At 41.8% G+C, this 21,485-nt stretch overlaps 1 protein-coding gene across 6 annotated transcripts in view; it reads right to left on the bottom strand.

Annotated features, from left to right (window-relative positions):
- Positions 1-2,755: 2,755 nt before the first annotated feature.
- The window catches only part of PPP3CC (protein phosphatase 3 catalytic subunit gamma), a 49,737-nt gene continuing 31,007 nt past the window's right edge, over positions 2,756-21,485 (bottom strand). For 2 of the 6 annotated variants that reach the window (XM_089538361.1, XM_089538362.1), the window contains exons 4-15: positions 21,154-21,265; positions 17,998-18,143; positions 17,407-17,546; positions 16,545-16,622; positions 16,355-16,449; positions 13,679-13,804; positions 12,551-12,628; positions 11,190-11,216; positions 10,067-10,148; positions 8,804-8,901; positions 5,377-5,406; positions 2,756-3,462 (exon numbers count right to left, since the gene is read on the bottom strand). In XM_089538361.1, coding sequence (XP_089394487.1) covers positions 3,287-3,462; positions 5,377-5,406; positions 8,804-8,901; positions 10,067-10,148; positions 11,190-11,216; positions 12,551-12,628; positions 13,679-13,804; positions 16,355-16,449; positions 16,545-16,622; positions 17,407-17,546; positions 17,998-18,143; positions 21,154-21,265 — 1,188 coding nt within the window. In that variant the 3' untranslated portion in view covers positions 2,756-3,286. The remainder of the gene's footprint in view (positions 3,463-5,376; positions 5,407-8,803; positions 8,902-10,066; positions 10,149-11,189; positions 11,217-12,550; positions 12,629-13,678; positions 13,805-16,354; positions 16,450-16,544; positions 16,623-17,406; positions 17,547-17,997; positions 18,144-21,153; positions 21,266-21,485) is intronic. The other 4 variants (XM_089538358.1, XM_089538360.1, XM_089538359.1 and 1 more) reach the window with 4 other exon arrangements.

Below are 21,485 nucleotides of genomic sequence, written 5' to 3'. Positions count from 1 at the left end.
AAAAATCAAAAATTCTCCAAGGCGACAAGAGGAGACAACAATCAGATTTCTTCTTAGGAAGATACTGCCAAAGACAACAGAAGACTCTACTACTTCTTACACAAGGCTCAGAATTTCATGGATGAGATTCTGTCAACATGATTGTCATAGCCTTGCTGTACCTTCCAGAAATATATGGAGACTTCCACACACATCTGGGCTTCCTTGCATATTTACATAGTCTATAATGCCTACCCCCTTGGGAGGGCCTTTACTTGAATGTTATGTAAAGACAACAATTAAGCCCAGCCACTTGAATAAACACTTCTATACATTTCTGGAAGCCTCCTGAGAGCAAACACCAAGTGAATGGCAGTAGCTATGTCACGTAAACAAGGTGTGAACTACCTTTTACTCTGAGTGATCCAGAACTGGATGTGGCTCTCAAAGTGGAGGTCTTTAGCTAAAGTCTTGCTAGACTGGAAGCAACACAAGATCTCCCTTGCAAAAGAATTATTCCTATCACCACTGTTGTTCTGTGAGAAGAAGTGGTCTTGTTAATTCCAACAGAAGCCGTGAGAGGCATGTACAGGTTCAACATAAATAAAGTCTTCATCTTCAAGAGGAACACATCTTCACATTGCCTCAAAAGCAGATCAGGTAAAATGAATGGCTTAAATGCATAGCTGCCAAATTGCACCAGCTCTAAAATGCAGGAAAAATTCCTAATTCTCAAAAGGGAGGTTTCTGAACAGGAAAAAGCCTAAATCCAAACAGAAGGACAGCTGCATAACAACCAGGAGGCATTTCTTTGGAAGAGAGCTCTTACAGATGCCTTGATTCTTGCATTTGCTTAACCCACAAAGATACAAGAGGCTACAGAAGGAACAGCTTAGGGAAGACTGATTCAACTCTTCACATAGAGGGAACTCATCTTCAGTGGACAGTTCAGCTGCTGTTCTTTGGCACATTCTGAGACCATCTCTTTGCTCTCCAACTCAGACATGCAACCATTATACTTCATAGAACAAAGACCTGCTGGCCAACCATAATTTCTTCTCCCCAATTCCCTCCACTCCATTCTGCAGAGGTTTCCCTGTGCAATGTCATTTGGTTATTAACTCATGTTTAGAAAGTACAGAATTTATCATAACTGCTCTGCAAAGCTTTGCCATTTTAACTTTTCCCTGCCACACCCATCATCCGTAATGCCCTCCTTACAGAATAAGCACATCAATAATTTCCACAGGTCACATCAAAGACAACTCCAGGTCCTCATCAGTATAGCTCAGGTTGGGCTTTTACAATTCTTAGTAAATAACAAGGCTGAGGTATTTTGTTACTCAATTTACTATGCTTTTTCCCACATGCTCAAGAGAAATATGGAAAGGTCTTCCATTTGGGATGAGATAAACCAAGATGTGCCATCTTAAATCTTGGAATGCTGCATCACTGACATAGTTATACTTGCAATGGGTATTGCAGCAATTCCTGCAGTAAATATAAAATATGAAGGGCAGACTGGTGCCTCCAAAGACACAGTGAACATGTGCAAGAGAGCTAGAGCCCAATAAGACTTCCAGGCATGGATGAGCTGCGTTCAGGGATCTGTGCCTGTCTGCAAACACTCTTTCCACATACAGCATGAAGCAACGATTGCTTTTAAGACTGTAGTAAGCTGAGATAAGCAAGTGGTGTCTTCTGCTCCACAGCAAATCATAGTGGGTTTCCAGGTCCAACCTGTGAAAATATTCTGCCTTCTCAAACTCTTGATGTCAAGTGAAGATCCTCTGAACATGGAAACTCAGTCCATACTTGCTGGTCAAAATAATAACAACTCTGGAATCATATGGACAGCAACTTTCCCAACTGCTTTGAAGGTCTGGATAATCCACAGGTTGTTTACTTTGACAATGCACTTGAGATGACTGAGAAGCCTTCTATATTCAGCCCAAGATAACATAATTCCAAGCAGAAGTCAAGCACAGAGCTGCTTTCAGGCCAGATGTTTCTTGTTCTGCCGTATGGAGACCATCAACTACTACTTTTCCATAAGATATCTGGACTTCCTGCCTGTATTTATGGCATTTGCATGCCACCACAGGCCAGTCATGCAGGTTGGACAATACAGAAAAAAGAAATCCTACCGATGGAGTAATGTCTACACAGAAACACTGTACTTTCTTCCTATGCCTTATAGTGCCCACATTACTCATAATTCTATAGCATTCAACTGGGAATGCAGGAGGGTCCTATGTCGACAAATGGCAGAACTTTATGCCAGAGCTCCCATTACAGAGCTATTGTAAAGTGTTAAGGAAGGGAAGATGTAGGCTGAAGGACGTGGGCATCCTCCACCTCATACAGCTTTGCATGCTAAAAGCATGACTCTATGATAATTTGGGGAAGATTGCTTCTGTATTAGAAAAGCAGAAATAAATCCCACCTGTGTGATGTTGAAGCATGTTAAATTGAGCTATGTTTTTATAAAAATATGAGAGATATGAAATCAAAGGAGTGATGCTTTCAGATGAATGGAGACTGCAGGCGTGCGTACTTAAAAGTCCACCTATTGTGTTATTCCAAGAGAGTTCATTTATCCAATGAAATTGGATTCCTGAAGGAAAAACAATGTGAATATTTATAGGGACAGAGGGAAAAGCAGGAAGATTCTCATTCCTCAGTTCCAACGACATCTCTAGAGCTGGACAAACTATCTGCAATGCAATGTTTGCTCCTGACACGGGGTTACCAAAAGGAAAGAGTTTACCAACTGTCCTATACAACGTGCCTTTAATGGAAAATCAACTGCTGGAGCATCAGATGCAGTGGGAAATAGAAAAGGGGGGGAGGCATCAAAACCTGGTAGAAGAAAAAAGTTGTTTTCAAAGTTAAAGATGCCACTTTAAAAACAAAGAGGGTAACTTAAAATGGTTCCAAATAAATCAGACACCAGAATTGCCCTGGGCTGCTAGACTCCCTCCCTCCCTCCATCCCACCCCACCCCAGGCTTCTTTCCCTATCAGCAGGGGCTGGCCATCTGTACAGAACAACATTTTATATAAGCACTAGTTATTTAGACCCATTCCTAAATTTAAAAAAAAAGATGACTTTTTATATATTGAACATAAAATTTAAAAAACTTACAAAATGGTCACCTCTCTTACAGAATGGATGCAAACTGGGATTATGGATGCGCCTCCAGGCTAGGTTGGTTTCTCCCCCCCACCCCACCCTGAACCCCCACTTTCATAATAAATAAATAAAATCCATTAAGTTTTGGATCCTTTACTGGGTGCTTGAACTGTTACTGGGTTTTCTTCCCTGTCCCATTCTTTTCCGCAGAGTTTGTTGAGGTTAAGTTCACCGGCCCATCTGGGTGCTTGGCATCCTTGCGTGGCGGCATGCGCTCATTTACGCGGTCCAGCCCCCTGGCTTCTTCAAAGCTGCGGATCTTGTGCTGTGGCGAAAATCCGCGGATGGCTAGAGTAGGGCAGAAGGAATGGGGGAAAAGAAATTGGAGGTATTTCTGAACTGAACTACTATGTTCACACATGCCACGCTGCTGCTCAGCAGAGTCGTGGCTAGAGAGCATATGTCTGACTTTAGAAAAGAGTAGAGGTTTTGTTTTAACCATGGGGTACTATATGCTGTTACAACTGCTGATAAAAAAATGTATTTCTTTAACAGAAGCTGATAACCTCCTGGTTGTTGTTCTCCTGCAGAGCTCAGGAAAGTTACTTTTCTTAACTGCAACTCCCAAAATCACCAGTCAACAGGGCAAACAGCCACACTGGCTGAGGGCACTGTGAGTTCTACTCCAATTACAATTTTGCCAAATTTGGTTCCTCATCCTTTCATAATTAAAGAGGTTTTGGAAGGTGAATATCTGCTTAGGATGATCAAAGAGATCCAACTGGCTTTTAGATCACTTTTATTGGATCAGAAGCAACCATGGGACAAAAGATATATATATGTACCACCATGGCAACTGTTTCTCCTTCAAGCCAAATCCAACTCTCAAAACCAGGGGGCCTGTCCCCAACCCAAATTACTTCTGGGCAAGAGTGCTCCCGTAAAGGAATGTTCACTAAGTACCCTGGAGAATCAAGTCAGGGAAAGTCAGACACATGCTCAATAATGGGGGCATTAATGCTGTGAAACATCAGGACAGCTTTGAAAACTGGGGAAAAAACATAAATCAAATAATAGTGAACTAAATCAAAGTCATGTACTTCAGGACAACACCATACACACCCTCACTCCCACACAAAACACACCATGAAAAGGGAAAATGAACAATTTTTTAGATAAACAACAGTACAAAAACATTAAAAACAAAAATCTTGCATGATCAGGAACTGCATATAGAGGGAAGCATCAGGTGTGGCGAAGCCCTTTATCCCTTTGATAGAGCCTTACAGTTCTCACATATCAGCTAGAGGACCAAATACAAAACACTCCTTCAGCAGACTGATTTTGACAGATTATTCTGTCAGGAGACTGAGACACACTTCTAGCCTCTGCAAAGGGCTGGCTATACTTCTGTGGCAAGTTGGCATATTAATTGCTACCATCTCCTGTTGTGATTTCTGCCTGAGATCTAGGAATGCTGTTGCCCTTTTGGAGATAATGGTTTAGATGGGCTAATGGTCTGACAATTTAAGCCAGGGCCATCCATAGCATAGGCTAAATGATCTGATCACTGTTTCATAAAATGCATGATTAACTTCTCAAAAAGGCAGTAACTTTCATAGATCTCAGGCAGAAATAACAAGACACCATTTACCATGATGGTTGGAAGATTCTGTGAACTACAGGACAAAAAGGAAGAGTGTGTTTCTGAGCTGTGTATGGAATGCCATTCCAGAGCACAAAAACTAACACTGCTTCTGGAATGACAGGAGCCCTCTGAACTGTGCCAGCCCCGGCGGATGCAAAGTTTGTCCACTGTGTTTGAATCAGCAGCAGTTCAGTTCCACTAATCCAGCATCCTCAGAAATAGTTCAACAGTTGTATCCAATCCCACATAGTAGTCTTGAAGTCAACAGAGAATGGAAGGCTTGGTGTGCAGAAAAAGGGAAGCCACAGCATGGAGCATTACACCTCTGGGGCTGTTTGAGACTTCCTACTTTCCCTAGTTCTAACAGTGAGATGAAGGTCAGCCATTAGTGTTTACAGTAACAGAGCAGACAGTTGGCAGGGTGCTTTTGTCCTCTTACTTCAATTGACCTAAAGAGTGAAGGGTGTTCACCAGGCCAGAGCCTCTTTCTCTTCAGCCCTGTGATGCAAGAAATAAAAAGCTTTGTACTGTTGACAGTAAGTTCAGGGTAGGGTGGGGCAGAAAGACCAGAAAACACACAAATCATCACAATTCTCACAAGATTCTAGCCATACCTTCCCGTGCCTCTACCGCTTCTACTGTGGCTGTAATACAGAAGGAACAGTGGCATGCAAAAATGAAGACAGAAAAGAGTGAGTGAACTTAACATTACCATGGTTGTTTTGAAATCTACAACCCTCCCAGTCCCAACAGAGGAGGACTGTGAAGATGACCAGCCAGCAGAGAAGGATGGCAACAGGACAGAGAGACGGAAGGGAACTTATGATGGGTTGCTAAATGGCACTGCATCATGACCCATGGAAACAGAACAGAGAATGACAAAAGCTGGGTTTTTCAAGACTGGGGCACCCAACAGTTGTCTTGGAGGAAGCCTCTTCCATGTCTGGGCAGGGAATAGCAGCACCCATCATCTTACACTACTGCATTTCATCAACAGCCACAGCTGTAAGTCAGCTAAGCAGCATTTCCCAGAAGGATGTCTAAGGGGAAGGAGATTTGCTTAACATCAGCCTTAATCCCAATCTTGGCAATGCAAAAGTAAAGCAGGGAATAGCATCAGCTAAACCTAAAGTGCTCTTCTACAACCACAGGAGAGCTTGGGCAGCAAGAGGCCTGCTTCCTCCAACAGCTTAACACCAAATCAATTCCACTTCCCAAACGGGCATTACTTTCAAATAACCCACCATGAGTATGAACAAATGCTTTCATCTTTTGCCACAAGAAAGCATTTGCTATGGCTTTGCAATTGGAGTCCCAATAAGACAAATAGTTTTGTATGTAATGATTATTTTTACCTGCACATAGATCTATATCATGTACAAGACCTGTTAAGCAGTCTTTTGGGCTGGAGCCTGTCTTTGAAGCACCTGACATTAACTCTCCCAGAGATGTTCTTACAGCTACTCCAGAAGCAATGCTAAAAAATTATTTAGGACCACTTCAGCAGAGTGTCTTTTTCTGAATTCTGAGGCCTTGCTTTGAAAGACAGAAGTTTAGATTAATGCAACCACTACTTTAGTATGTGCAAAGTAAGTGCATGACCTCCCTAAGAAAAGCATGGCCATACAGACCACACATCCAGGCTGACAGCTGCTCAGGCATATATTATCTACACAATACAGACAGTTGATCTCACCTTCAAAATTGTGTTAAAAATCCAGTGCTCCAGGGTGGCATTCCTAATTCCAGTACACTCCATCTGTTTGGGATTGCAGCTCCCACCAATCCTCATTACTAGCCATACTGACTGGGCTGCTGGGAGTTGGAGTCCAAGGCATCTGGAGTATACTAGCTTGGGAAAAGTTGCTCTAGGGAATGAGATGAAGGGGCAAATACTTAGCTGGACAACCAAAGTTGCCTCTGTAGTCCACTGAACTGAAATCAAAACACTAGAGCGAAGGAATGAACCCTTCCAGAAGGACCCAGCTGCAAATCATTCTGGTTTGCAGAAGAACAGCAAAAGGGTCATCAATCAGAAACTGTAAAAATCTGAGATAATTATAACCTTTCTTGGGTGAGGATGTTTTCTGCAAAGCATCACACTGCATGGATCTGTGTCTAATCATCCTCATGACTGTTTTAAAGAACACTGACCCATGCCAGATTGCTTCCAATATTGGAGATATCTACAGACTGCCTTTAAGGGCTATGCTGACATCACATACTCTTCCTGGGCACTGGGAGATCAGCTTGAAATCTCTAGTGTTTTATACATGATTGAGCTTAGCTCCTACTCAGCACTGTAATGTTGAAGATAAGCATATTCTCTGCACCTGAGTAAAGCAGCCCTGGTGAACAGCTCTTTAATTCTTGGGCCATAATAAAGAGGGCATGGTTTTTATATTCTGTAGTAGGGATAGAGCCAGGTTACAATACTAGGACTGCTGGAGTTCACAAAGGGAATTCTTCCTTCCCAGAGCAAAGACTAGATAAGCCTTTGGCCTGATTTGGCATGGCTCTTTGTATGTTTTGAAAGGCAGAAAGGAGATATTCCAATTGGCACACTGGGACAAGTTGCTATGTTATATAAATCCTTGTACCTCGTTCAAGAAGTATAATCTTTTGGTCAGCCTAAGAGTCTGCTGAGTTTAGATGTCAACAATGAACAAGTACATGGCAACAAGTACCCTAGCATCAGCAGGAAGAGTAAGAATTGCATCTCCTTCTGCAAGCCATCCTGAACCAGAATTCTTGAAAGGTGAACAAGGAGAGGTCCATGACCTTCTCTAGCATACTTTCTCAAATTGGCTTTGGGGTTTTGTTTTTGCTAATTCTCTTTGGCCAGTGGTGAGCAGTACTCCAAAAGAAGAATGCTTGTCTCATATCCCTCAACTTATGGGTTTAAGATTCACTGCAGGCTTGAATTTGTAAAAAATTAGTGTCTGGTCCTGATGGAAGTGTTGTGCTGCTCCTCTTCCCAATTTCTTCCTTTCAGAGTGGAGATTCTCTCTTGTTTTTGAAAAATGCATTGTAAATATCTGTGTAATTCATGGTTAATTTCATCAGCATCTCTCAACAGATGTGAAACCTGGCTATGACACGACAGTAAAAAATGGGAGAGAGAAGGTCTAGGTAGGATCAGAAATTACCTAATATTTTGCTATCTGTTGTACCACTGTAAAGGTTTAAGAGTGCAATTGTTTCAACTTAGGTTTTTAACTATTGGTGTTTCCTCATCAATCCTGTAGTTCTAAGAGGAAGGTGCATGCATAAGGAGGGAATGAGAAGTGTACAGGATAATTTCTTGATTCATAAAGGACAATACTGAATGACATAAAAGGCATGAAAGGTGAGGGTCTGGACACACATTACACCCCAAAAGAACCCATTTGGGAACCACACAGAACCAGCACAGATATTAATGCTAATTAAGTACGCAGCAATATAATCGAGAACTCTCAGCTGTTAGCTTTCAACGTTAACACAAAGAACAGATGGACTTAGTACAGAGGGGATTAAAAAAAGCAGACTGATGATATGCTCTTAAACAGAAGCAGAAGTCTAAAGGGCAACTGCTGTTAAGGAGAAGGAATCAGAAGAGTTATTTAAAAAAACTGAGCCCAGCAATACTACCCATTCTTTAAGCATCAATTCTCAATGGGATCAGTAGCTATGACAGCATGATACAAATACTTTGGGTGAAATGCCTTCCTCAAGTACCCTTGTTAGGTTTTTACTGCATCAGTCTAAATGGTCTCAGCTTCTACTCTCTATTATTATATCTCTGTCTTTTATTTAGGGCCACCTTTGGAACATCAGAGAATTAGTCCTGAGATGTCATCAACAAGTTCACATTGCCACTTGAGATCCCATTTCACTTGTGGCAGAACTCTGGCATTGCTAAGGGAAGGGTACCTTCAGCTACTCTCCGAAATCTGGAGGATCTTTTAAGGTATGTCACAGGGACAAATTCACATATTTGGCCTTCTTACCCTGACAGAATATTTTTGAGACACAGGGCTTGGTTTCTCACAAACTTACCTGTCTGTAGAGTCTGCTTTCCCCCTGAGAGGACTCCCATGGGCAAAGTACCTGTGGGAGTCAGGCCTTTGAGCGTCAGCACGCTCTCACTCTCCTCCCTGAAAAAGAGGCAAAATGACCAGTTTATACCTAAGCACAGAAACAAAGAGCAGCTTAGAACTGCACCATACCATATGGTAACTAAGGTGGGCATGTAAATATCTTGTTTTCATTGATCTGCATTCAGAAGGCTGATATATGTGACATGTTTGCAAATACACAAGTCCTATATCCACACACAGAGCTGGGACTGGCTATAAATCTTAATCAAGTACATGCTTAATGGCCAGGCCTGCTTGTATGCAAGGAAGACACTATACCTCTTCACACAGCTCAGATTTAGTTCCTGGCACCTCTGATTACAGGGGCGGTGGATGTGGAAATGTAATGTGTAGCCCTGCAAAGTTCCACCAATCCTAGGTGGCATATCTAATGGTGTGAAATGCTAGGAACAGCAAACTGAAAACATCTGGAGAGCCACACTTTGCTCTTCCTTGAATTAAAAGGATCGGGTAGCACATAATAAGAAAGATTTCTCTCTGCTTCATCCCCTGGAAAGTTGAGGCCAATCAAAGAAGGCAATATTAGATTAGCTAAACAAACATTTTGATGTAGTATAAGGTAGTTTCCTATATTTATTTCCCCACAGTGAATAGAACAGACTTAACAGGCAAATCTGTCAGAGGCATATTTCAGCCATTCTCCCGCCTCCCCAAGTTGGGTTCGGAGTTTACCTGAAAGCTAATTTAGGACAAGGATCATAAGATATCTAAGTAAAGAAAAGGAATATTTAGCATTTATGCATACCACATTTCATATGCCTGAGGCCACCTAATGAGTATGTGGCAAATAGCAGCTGCATAGCAGCTTCTTTTATATACCACTTCACACAGCATTAAAACAGTCTAAGCGGTTTGCAACTGTAAGCTAATTGCCCCCAACAAGCTGGACAGTCATTTTAGTGACTTTGGAAAGATGCCAGGCTGAGTCGACTCTGAGATCCTGGCTGGGATTGAACTCACAACCTTGTGGTTTGTGAGGGAGTGGCTGCAGTGTTGCGTCACCAGGCGAAATTGGATCCAGGAACTGCCAAGATGACAAGCTTCCTTCTTCCTCTAGTGTTGGTTCATAGATAGCCCCCCCCCCCCCCCAATAATCCATTTGGCAAAAGGCTGTAATCTTCTCCACTTTCCAGCCAACATTTCCAAGAAAGCACAAACTTACCGAAGGACGGAAAAGACTCGTGCCATCTTCCCAATGGCCCTGATCTTATTCCTGATGATCTCTTTACGGGCATTTGTGCCTCCTTAAGGAAAGAAGAATCAAAAAGGTTTAAAAGGATGAGGCATGAAAACGCGTACAGCTCAGGCGATGCCATTATGAAGCATCTGCTTGACTCTAGGAAAGAGAAATCAGATTACAACTTCACAGCTAAAGTCCATCAGTCACAATCATGGAAAGGTAATGATCAGAATGGAAAAGGGAGCAGGTGACGGACAGAATGATACACAGACAAGAAGTCTAAATGGAGTGGGGGTACGGGCGGGTGGGGATAAGTAGGACCACCAGAAGTAGTAAGACAAGTGTTGCTCAGAAGCAGCAGAACTCTTGCCCCCGAAATGGGTTTGACCGCATTACACATGGGATGTAATATGAATGACTCAGCCAGAGAGACACAGTTTGGCAAGGCAAGAACACATATAAAAACTGACAAGACCAAGTGAGGGTGAAGACATCAGGATGCTGGGCTGTGCTTGCAGAAAGGAGAGCAGTCACACAAGCACCACATTTGGCACAGACCCAGACAAAGAAATGGCTGGAACCGTGTGGCTTTGCTCAAGCCCATAACTTTGTACAATGCACTCTGGGGAAGTATTCTCCCGTTGACTACACAGGCCAAAAATGGACTGAAAATCATGGAGGTGTTGGGGGGCTCAACTGTAAACTGAAAGACACATACATTTCCTCTCAGCTTATTTTTTGTTTTGTTTTATTTTGTTTTGCATTGTTTTGTTTTCAATGGACCAACTATGTATTAAGAACAGGACAAGCCAAACTGGAGATCTGACATGCACCAATGGATCAGCCATGCATAAGGTGGCTGCATTCAAAAGTCAAGAGAAACGTGACCCCCGCCACTCCCGCCATCGTTTAGGTTCCTGGTGGAACACAAGAGGGTTAAAAAAAGAAACAAAACCAAACGCACCACGTTCATGTTAAAACTGAAGGGGGAGAAGGGGGGAAATGGCGAGACTTTCCAACTAGTCAGCTATTCAAAATCCACTCCAAGGAAATCTGGTGGCACAGGCAGTGAGAATTAAGCTTTTAGCAAATTCTAGCTGGGTACCTTTCGGATAGCTTGAAATGTAGTTATCTTCAGGGAGAAGAGACACCAAGTAAACAAGGAGATGAAGATAGAGATAGAAGAAACAAATTTAATTTCCACGGGAGGGAGGAAAAACATTTTTTTTAAATGCAATGGGACAAGAAGGATTTGTAGATAGTTCTCTTCCGCACTTGTATCATGCTCACTTGGCTAAGTCTTCCTCTCTTTTTCTGTTACTCTAGCCACCAAACTCCGGGTGGACAATCTACTTGCTTCCCTGCTGCATCACATAAAGATTACTAATGGGGCTCTGGGCTGGGGGATGAGTTGGTTTTATTTCTGAAGACTATGCATAAATGATGAAAAAGCCAATCCAATGACCAGTGACTGAAAAGCTGATCTGATTTTCAGATCTTACTGCAAGATCGCTTTTTCACTGATCTTACAGTAAAAAATAAATAAATATTTTTTGCATTGATTAATAGCATCCATGCCAGCTAAACAGTGCCAAAAAGCCCCAAAACATATTACAACGGCAATGAAGAAAATTGGCCTTCAGCTTCAGCCATTAAGGAGTTGTGTTGCCCTAAAAAACAAAACAAAAGACAAAAGCTCCCTGCAAACCCAGGTGTTGCAACTTGAAAGACTGCCTACATGCAAGAGTCTTTCTGGGAGTTGGGACAGTAGAGCAGAGCTGCAAGGATCCATAGCTATGGGACTCCTGTAAGTGCTTCAAGTTGTTTTCTGCAGAAGCCAAAACAAGCCCCCAGAAGCATGATAACCCTATACTCATCTTGCTCTGATTATCACAGGTATATATAGTTCCCGATGACAAGCTCCCTGCGCCATGTCCAGACTACTTCTGGGAGAAACGTTTGTTAGTATTTTTTTAAAAGGTGCATAGCCACACCTGTACTCATGGTACACTTTTCCTTAGATGTGAAAGTTATTGGTCCAAAGGTTTTTGTACTATCTGATTCAATCAGTTTTACAACTCCTATCAATTTGAGAGTAGAAAGCAGTACCAATTACAAATGACAAAAATGAGCAAAGAGGCTCCCAACCGAATCATGCTTCCCTCTTCCTAACTCTCCCATACATCTTCATCACATCTGCAAAAATATCAAGCCATTGGTGCTGGATCAGGAAAACTGCGAGGAGGAGGATGAAGAAGAGGAGTGGTTGGCTCTAGCTGTACTAAAGAAACAATAACCTATAAATAGCCAAAGATGGTGAGCTTCAGCTATGAATGAAAAAGATGGCAATAAAACGGTGCTAAGAACAAGGCTATACATCCAGAACTGAATGTCAATTTCGTTGGATTTCCTTGAAAACCCAAAACCTAGCCACACCCTTCAAATGTAAAAAAAGTATTTTTTTACCGTCCAATGTTTCATCTCCATCTGAAATAAGCTCATCATCAGAACAGATGTTGAGGATGTTAACCAGCATCTCTGTAACTGCAGGAAGTAGTGAGAAATGGGAATAGTGATTAATAACCACACTATACATGAAGAAGCTGCACAGTACATAAATGGGCTGGTTCATACAGAGTTATAATGCTAGATGAACCACTGTGATCACAGGCTCCCTTCAGCCCTGCAACTTGTTCCAATTTAAGAAATAAATTTCTCTTCAGCAGAAACCAGCATTTGCCACTGCATCTGAATTGAGAAGATACATTTGCCTTCCAAATCAGGACTGCAGACTCACTTCAAGCTGTGATTTGCGAACTTGATTTGGAGGGCAAACACAGGGCACAGATTGCAGTCAGATGCAACAAAAATGATGTGTTGTGCTGCAGAATTAATTCAATTAACTAGAGAAGTGGAGGAAAGAGTGTGAGAAGACAACCTGGATAGCAAAAGGCATGGTTTGGTGTGAGGAACGAACCAGGCCAATTTGTCAGTTCTTATGGTGTCTACTGATTGTCCAAGTATCAAAATGCAAGCTATAAGTACTGTGTTACAATTCACATTCAAAACAGCTGAAATTAAATTTAAATTAGGTAAAACCTGTTAAAAGGTTAGAAACACTATCTAGGCCTCCATCTCGCAAATGCTTGAACCGAAAACCCTAGCTGTATTATCCAGCTGAAGTAAAACATATGTTTGCCCAATTAAATTTATGTGTTTACCCCCCATTAGCCTTGTCTTTCTCCCTCCTCCCTTCCCTCCTTTCTCTGTGTTGCTAATCTCTGTCAAAATGTATATTGTAAATACTCTGAGGCAGTAAAACATCCCACCCTTTTAAAACATCTTATATTACTTTGTAAAGCATGATGATGGATCCACCCCATAACTGCTATCAAACTCTAAGTAAACTTCTAAACCATTTGCTTCAGCAGTAGGCAAGCTTGCAGAATGCAATAATGCCTTTCAGGCAGCAAGACACAACTTGGGCTACATATAGCTCAGAGGAGCAATATTATTGCTCTAAAGGAATCCTCCCCCTGCTCCTTGATATGCGGTTTTCCTATCAAAAATGTTATAATACAATTTCTCTCTTACCTTTTTCCCCTACAAAAGGCAAAGACCATGTGAAAACATCCATGAAATTTGGAAGCCAGTATGGGTGTGGAGAACAGTTAAACTGCCTGATGTTCATGACATTATTTTCATATTTCAGCACAGCAGCTAGAAGAAAACAAGAGGGAGGAAGGGAGAGAGATCACAACAATGCTCATTTAGCTTCTTCCCTCCAGATTAACAGAGCTCTAAATGTGCAGTTACACAGTTCCTCTTCAAACAAGACAACAGCACATAAAGGTTCATGTTGAGAGGCAGACTGGCTGTATTTGGACATAATGCTAAATGGGAAGAAAATGTAGTTATAGTTTGAACTAGAATTTATCTAAACAAGCTAAAATCAAACCATAGTTTACAACCCTGGCTTGTCCAGACTAAGTATAGGTAAACTAACCAGTATGTTCTGATTCAAGCATGAAGTTTAGTTGAAAACAGAAGCAGAGGTTTTCTACCTCATGTGTGAAGCTGCATGGCAGGGTGGGAGAAAGCAGGCTCACACATGTAACACAATATTATGGTTTAGAGGTGTATCTAAAACAGGACAGTTACTACTTTGAGATGATGAAACACAGAAGAAGGTAAAATATAACGGAACTATCACAGAGCTAGGGAGCAGTCACTAAGAAACCTCCCTCCTGCTTTCCCATCAGCCATGCCTGTGAGATGGAGAGGAGAACATTCCCTGAAGAGCTCACAGCCCAGTCAGGCTCTTGAGAGGCAAAATGGTATTTCAGATAACTGGGAAATGAGATGCATAGGATTCTACAGGTCACAACCAGCACTTCAAATTACACCAGGAAACAGAATGGTACTGGTAGAACTGTTGTAACAGAGGGACAGTTTTTTCTTGTAACTAGTCCGAGTCAACAGTCTGGTTGCAGCTCTGTGGACCCACTGGAGTTTCGTCAAAGGCAGGCCCCAGGTGGATCATATTGCAGAAAGAATGGCTTGTGTCAGAATGGCAAGATCAAAAGTCTCCAGAAATAGCTGCAGGTGGTGACTTCCCCAGAAACCAAAGCTTTCCAGCTCAGGATTGAATTTAGGAGAATGAATTATGAATTTATGTCTTTAGGACGAGTGCAACCCCATGTAGTCCAGCCTGAATATTCCTTGATCTAACCTTTCAATCAAGAGCACATTTTTCTTGTCTGGCTTAAGTTTCAATTAATCTGCCCTCATTCAGCCCATAGACACTTTATGGTTTAGAACTGAAGCAGCATCCTTAAATCAAGGTGGAAAGAAGTAGAATTGGATGTTATCAGCACACTGGTAGCAATCAGATCCCAAAGCTCCAGAAAGTCTCTCTCAGTAGTTTCATGTGTATGTTAAATAGCATGGAGGACAAAATGAAACCCTGAAGAGCCCACAAGCAAAAGGCCAAGAAACTGAGCAGCAGTACCAAGCATGGCCTTCTGGGTTCATCCCTCCAGGAAGGAATGGAGTTCCTGTAACACAGTGCATCCAAGACCCATCCCTGCCAAAAGCCAAGGTGCTATGGCCAACTGTGTCAAAAACTATTGAGAGGTCCAGCAGAACCAACAGCAACAGAGTTCTCCTGTTCAGTTCCCAGGATAGGTCATTTACCAATGTGATCTCCTTTGTCTAACCAGGCCTGTAACATACAGGTTTCAAAAGAACTACATATAACTGATTCTTATCCAGTCTTGACAACGAATGGTCAATTTTCTCACATCACAGATATATACCACCCTGCCTCCAATGTGCTCAGGGTTACATGTTCTTCTCATGTATTCCAACAAACTGTTTGAGAGCTTGACTAGGATTTTGGGAGATCAAGGTTCAAGTCTTCACTCAGCCATGGAAATCCACTGGGTGACCTTGGACAAGTCATACTCCCTCGGCCTCCGAAGGCAATGTCAACCTCCCTCTGAACAAATCATGCCAAGTAAATTTCTTGATAGGGTCATCATAATGTCGCTGTAGGTCAGGAACGAATTAAGGCACATAACAACAATCCTTGTAACAATCCAGTGAGGTAAGTTCATCTTGCAGACCTCTGGCTGTATAGAGATTTGAAAGATCTCCCTACCCCGAAACTCTCTTTCCCCATCTTTGATGAAATGATTTCTGTATCTTGTCAACAGGCCTAGAGAACAAGTCATATTACCATATCAGACTCAGATGATCTAGGATGACAGAAAAGTGCCAGACAAGGTCTGCAGAATGGTTGCAACACAAATATTGCAGAGACCTTAATCACAGACATAGAACTAAAAAGCACCAGTGTGAAGACTGACCATCCAAGGAGACAGGATGAAGTAAGACAGGAGAATACTGCATAATAATAACCCATGTAACACTCTCAGCCCTTAACCCCAGGCTGGTTAAAATTTCAACTATTAAGATACAGGGAAAGGCAAAAGGAAAAGAGGAGCAGGATATGCTTTTAAACCCACCCCCATAAGAGGCTGATTTCACAAATCTATTGGGTCTCAGCATTTCTGATTGAAAAGCTAAGCAAAATTTGGTTCCCTCTTCTAAGAAAGTAACATATTAAGTGAAGAAAAGGATGAAAGGGAGATGTTCTATTAAGGAAAAAAATACAGCTGTATGCACACATACTGGCAAACACACAAAGGAATCAGGATCAGTAATTAATTCACCATGGTCAACCATGACACACAGCCCAAGTCTTACCTTTGTTGTTATAGACATCTAGATAATTTGGTGCAGAAAAGATTGTGATTAGGGATGGAAAACCTGTAGTCTGGCTTTTTCTGTACATTCGGTACCTGCAAAAGTTGGCAGAGAATAGGTGGGATGACTTTGCAAAATACACATGATAAAGAAGCTGTTCAACGCAAGTCTAAAGTTATTTTGAACCTACCCAGCATCCTGGGCTTCATGTGCTCGGATCACAGATAATAAATTATTGTTTTGCAAAAATTCACAAATCGCGGGGTAACTGAAAAAGAAGTTTAAAGGCATGTTAACATGTGCTGAAGGAAATTATCATCTCTGTATCTCAGTTTTTCTTTATGTAGCTCAGGATACACATGGAATTACCCCAATTTATCCCATCAATCTTGCAAGTCAGTTAGTTTGACAATGAGCGATTTGGTTGAGCGTCATGCTGTAATCTTTATGGCTGAGAGTGGAGCTTTGAACCCACTTCTTCCTGGTCCATGTCCAACATTCCATCTGCTGTCTCTTTCTTTCCAGGGGAGATCCAAGAGATTTAGAGAATGATCCAACTCTTGGAATCATGGGAGAGTGTAATCTCCATAAACAGCCAAGAGCTGCCAGGCACCCAAAAATCAAGCTAACTTTTACAGAAGCTGTGGATCTAACACAAACCTGAAGGATACACAGGAACCTAAGAAACATATGAAACTCAATTCAGAATACACTCCTGTGCCAAATTTTCTGTCGCTTGTCAGGGGTTAAAGTCCTGGTAAATCCAAATACTGGTACATTTACTGCAAAATCCCCCAGTTACTTCTAGAATGTTTTAAATATATTAGACAGCAGTATGGAAACTGTACTTGGGGGTCTTGCATTTAGGAGTAAAAATTCAAGGGGGACTTTACCATGAGCCAAAGTGTATTTTTAGAATAGAATTGCCACACATTTGCTAAAAACAGAATTCTCCACAAAGCCCTGGAAGTAGAAAGGACTGAGCACAGCAAAAAAAGTTCCTGACATTTATTTTTCACTTTACCAAATATTCCGTTGCAGATGTACCTCACCTGTAGAAATAAGAGCAACCTCTAACAGTATTGTGGGTAAAGTGTTCCAGTGTCTTCTCATTGCCATAATCCTCTGATGGATCAGACCACAGGAGGTCACACATGGGACCAAAGGCTGGAGGCTCCTTAAACCTGTCTAACTGGAAAACACATACACAAAGACAATTACAGGCATATAGCTATAGGACTTATTAAAATATACTGATAGGCACTAAAAACAAATATCCATTTCTGTGACAGACATATACAGTGTACATATAGACTCCAGGGACTAAATATTTAACACATTCTTCTTCAATCAGCTCTGACACAGGCTACATGAATAATGACTTGCATGGGAGACAGATTTAAATCAAAGGGGATTAATCTTATGGAATTCATACAGAAGTTGTCAAACTTTATGATTACTCTGTGTTGTCACCCCTTTCAACAAGAGGTCTCCCCTCCCTCCAAAATTACAACCCACGGACCTTGTTAGAAAAAAGAATTGGACCTCAGTAGAAACCTCCAACTAAATCACATCAGCAAGAATTTACCTGTGCTGGGTTATGGAGAAGGAACAGGAAGGTAAGAGAAAGAGAGTTCACTTACTTTCCTAATGTCATCTAGACATGTGATTTCAGGAGACAGCCCTCCATGCACACACAAAAACTGCTGGTTCAAAAGGGCAGCAAGAGGAAGACAGTCAAATGTATCCATGCATGCATCGTATACCCGCTCTGAATACTTGATTCGACCTACAGGAAGAAGAAATGAAACAAAAGGGACACCTGTTATTTACCAGCAAAGTAGCACAGACTGACTGCAGGCCTCCTTGGGCGCACTTGTCCACAAGCTTCTGGTAAATACAATGACATTTAAAAGCAAAGAAAAAAAAACTTCAGTTCAAAAGGACTTTACAATGTACTGCACACGTTCTCCTTTCTCCATGTTGCTTCTGTGTTCACACTTTTTCTTCATGGTCTTTCCATATCAAGAAATTTGCTGAAGAATGCCAATAGATCTTCTGCAGACCCTAGTATATTGTACAAGCAAGATCAGGGCATTATTCTAGGGGGCATAGACAATTCACACAGGACCCGAGCCAGGCTCACCATCATTCTGTGTGAACTGGAAGTGTGTACTAAAACATACTCAACATTCCCTTGCAGCTATACATTGCATAAGATTTGGAGCGACAGGCTAGATATCTTCCAGGGAAACTTGTTCATGTGCTGATTTTCTCACTGAAGAACGCCTGATAAGTCTCCAAGGAACAGTCTAAAAACAGTGCCTTAAGCTAGGCTCTCCTGCAGAAAGGACTGCCATATGGAAAGCCTCTGAAAGCAGTCCTGGATTTTACAGGCCTTCTTTAAGTCAGATGTCCATTACCCATCTCTGGTTACCTTTTCTTTTTTAAACAACTCATCAGATGAACAAACATCTTTAAAGTGAATTATGAAAATCAGACAAAGCAACATATTCAGACTAGTACCAGAAGAGAAAAAATAAATGAATCAGCATCAGTTTTCAAAAGGAAGAAAGATCTCCCAAGTTCTTGATATTAAGCACCTCATTATTCTACAGAAGTGCTAAACGTTGCTCATACTGTAGACTGAACATTACAGATTTAGGTACCTTTAGCCTTGTATGCTTTACAATTAAGCTTCTGATGGATTAAAAAAAGAAAATAGACACAATGGAATGAGCTTTATTTAGAAATACAATGCCCCATGGCATATATAGCCACTGTATTCTGAGCTTTTCCTGGAAAGGCAAAAGTTACAGTGTAGGAAACAAAGCTAGATCAGGTTAAGGCTAAAAGCCAACCTGCACACAGATCAGGCCTAATATAAGGAGAGTGAGGGAAGGTTACAGTAGGGCAGAGGAAATACTACAAAAATGCAAAACCTTTAATCAGTTTTTTGTGAGACTGCTAGCCGTCTCCTCCTGTCTTTTAAGGGCAAAATAGGAGGTTAGAACTAGATGGATGGGGTGGTGATGGTCTTAAGTCCAAAGGCTAGGGAAAGGTATTAAATTCCATGCTATACAGAGTGAGCTATGACAAGGAAGACCAGAGAAAACTGTAGAGAAATCTGTGCAGTGCAACAGACAATGAGAGGAGGAAGTACAACTATGGTGGAGAGCCTTAAAGGTCAAAGGCTTGAAGCTGATCTGCTAAGTCAGGGAATTAGTACTGAAGAAGAGGAGAGTGTAGTGAGCTGGGCCTCTGCCACCAGGCAGATGGGTTTTGGAATGTTTCTTAACATCAGGGCCAAACATTAACAATTGTCCACTGTAGTGGAAGAGTCTACTTGTATTAGTGACCTTTTTTATATTTTATGCATTAGCCTGACAGTTTGTGGATAACCTGCTCTCACAGTTCTCATAGCTATGAGGGGATGGTGGGAGATGGGTCACACGTGTGAATTATGCTTTTCTTTGTTTGCTCCTGCATTATAAAACCTTTGGGAATCCATTTTTCATCAGCTTCACTTATTTGTGTGTATAATGCAGCCCAGGCTCCCTATACAGACACTGATGGGGAATTTGATCACCAGCCAGGGATAGTCTGGATAGAATTAATTCAGGGGATGAATTCTACTATTGGCTGTGAGGGGACACTAGACCCCCATCAGCTGGACTGCTTCTCTGCTGTGTACCATCTGCTGCATCATTTACCACCAATAAAGCTTATATACGATAGCAATAACATGTGTCAATGTTCAGAACCAAATGAACTCTCAAGGAAGTGTGGAACTACAGCCAACTCCAACACAGAATAGAGGGTGAGTGGAAACCGCTAAGGAAAAAAGCCATCTAACAATGGAGGTGGGGTGGAGAAGGATGGGACAATGGTGGCATTTTGAATTTGAACGAAGGGTGAAGTGACAGGTTCACCTTAGTACAGTTGGCCCTCCATATCCACTGATTCTTTGTCCACATGTTCAACCATTAATCGTTTGAAAATACACACACACACGCACTCAGCCCTCCATATCCACTGATTTTTTTATCCATAGATTCAAGCATCCACGACTTAAAAATATTTTTAAAATATATAAATTCCAAAAAAGCAAACATTGATTTTTCTGTTTTATATAAGGGACACCATTTTACTATGCCATTATATTCAATGGGACTTGAACATCCATGGATTTCGGTATCGGGAATGGTGCTGGTCCTGGAATCAAACCACAGCGGATACCAAGGGCCCACTGTATTCCAGAAAGAAAGCCTGGATATTACCAAAGCGACACCATTTTACTATGCCATTGTATTTCGTGGGACTCAAGCATCTATGGATTTTGGTATTCACGGGAGATCCTGGAACCAAAACACAGTGGATACCAAGGACCCACTGTGCCATTCTCACATAATTACAACAGGTTTTGTCTATTCAAGTCTCTCTCTCTGTCTCTCTCACACACAGAGAGTGGAAGTCACTTAGAAACCTCTGCTAAAGGGGAAGTCCTCGATCTCCCTCCAGTTCTTTCACCAGCTGCATAGTCTGGAACTGAAAGCTCTTGGCAGTAATTACAGGGTGTTGGGTCCTTAAGCTGATGGAGGTGGGAGGGAAAGCTTGTGCGGAGTCAGACTGTCAGGGAGACAGTAACACAGGAACAGTGCTAACAGACTCTGTGAAAAAGGAATTAAAACGCCCTATCTACGCATATCGGAGGAGGATAGGAGGCCAAGGACATGCGCATAACCACACCAACATCTCAGTCTTCTCGTACCCAGCCCACCTGTAAACCCCATACTTACATTCCTGCTTAAAGGTGAAATATTCTGTGAGGTGCCTGCACTCATGGTTCCCTCGGAGCAGGAATAGTGTTTTGGGGTGGTTTATCTTTAAACTCCACAAATAAAGCACGCACTAGAAGAGAGAGATTAAAGACACCATATGAGAAAACTCTTTTGCAGGGATACCACACTCTGAAGCTTTGTGAAGACTGGCAGAAATAATTCAGGAAGATTTTTAATTCCTGAAAGGTAAAGGAAACGGTCTGGCTGCAAGCAGGGGAAGTGGTCTATCAGGTCAACCTGTTTTTTCATGTAGCCCTTTACTGTCTCCTCTAACTAGAAGTCGTTTATCA

Source organism: Sceloporus occidentalis, unplaced genomic scaffold, assembly GCF_023333645.1.
Source record: "Sceloporus occidentalis isolate IW3139 unplaced genomic scaffold, rSceOcc1.0.p SCAF_9, whole genome shotgun sequence".
Taxonomy (NCBI): domain Eukaryota; kingdom Metazoa; phylum Chordata; class Lepidosauria; order Squamata; family Phrynosomatidae; genus Sceloporus; species Sceloporus occidentalis.
This window is presented reverse-complemented; position numbering and strand designations above follow the sequence as displayed.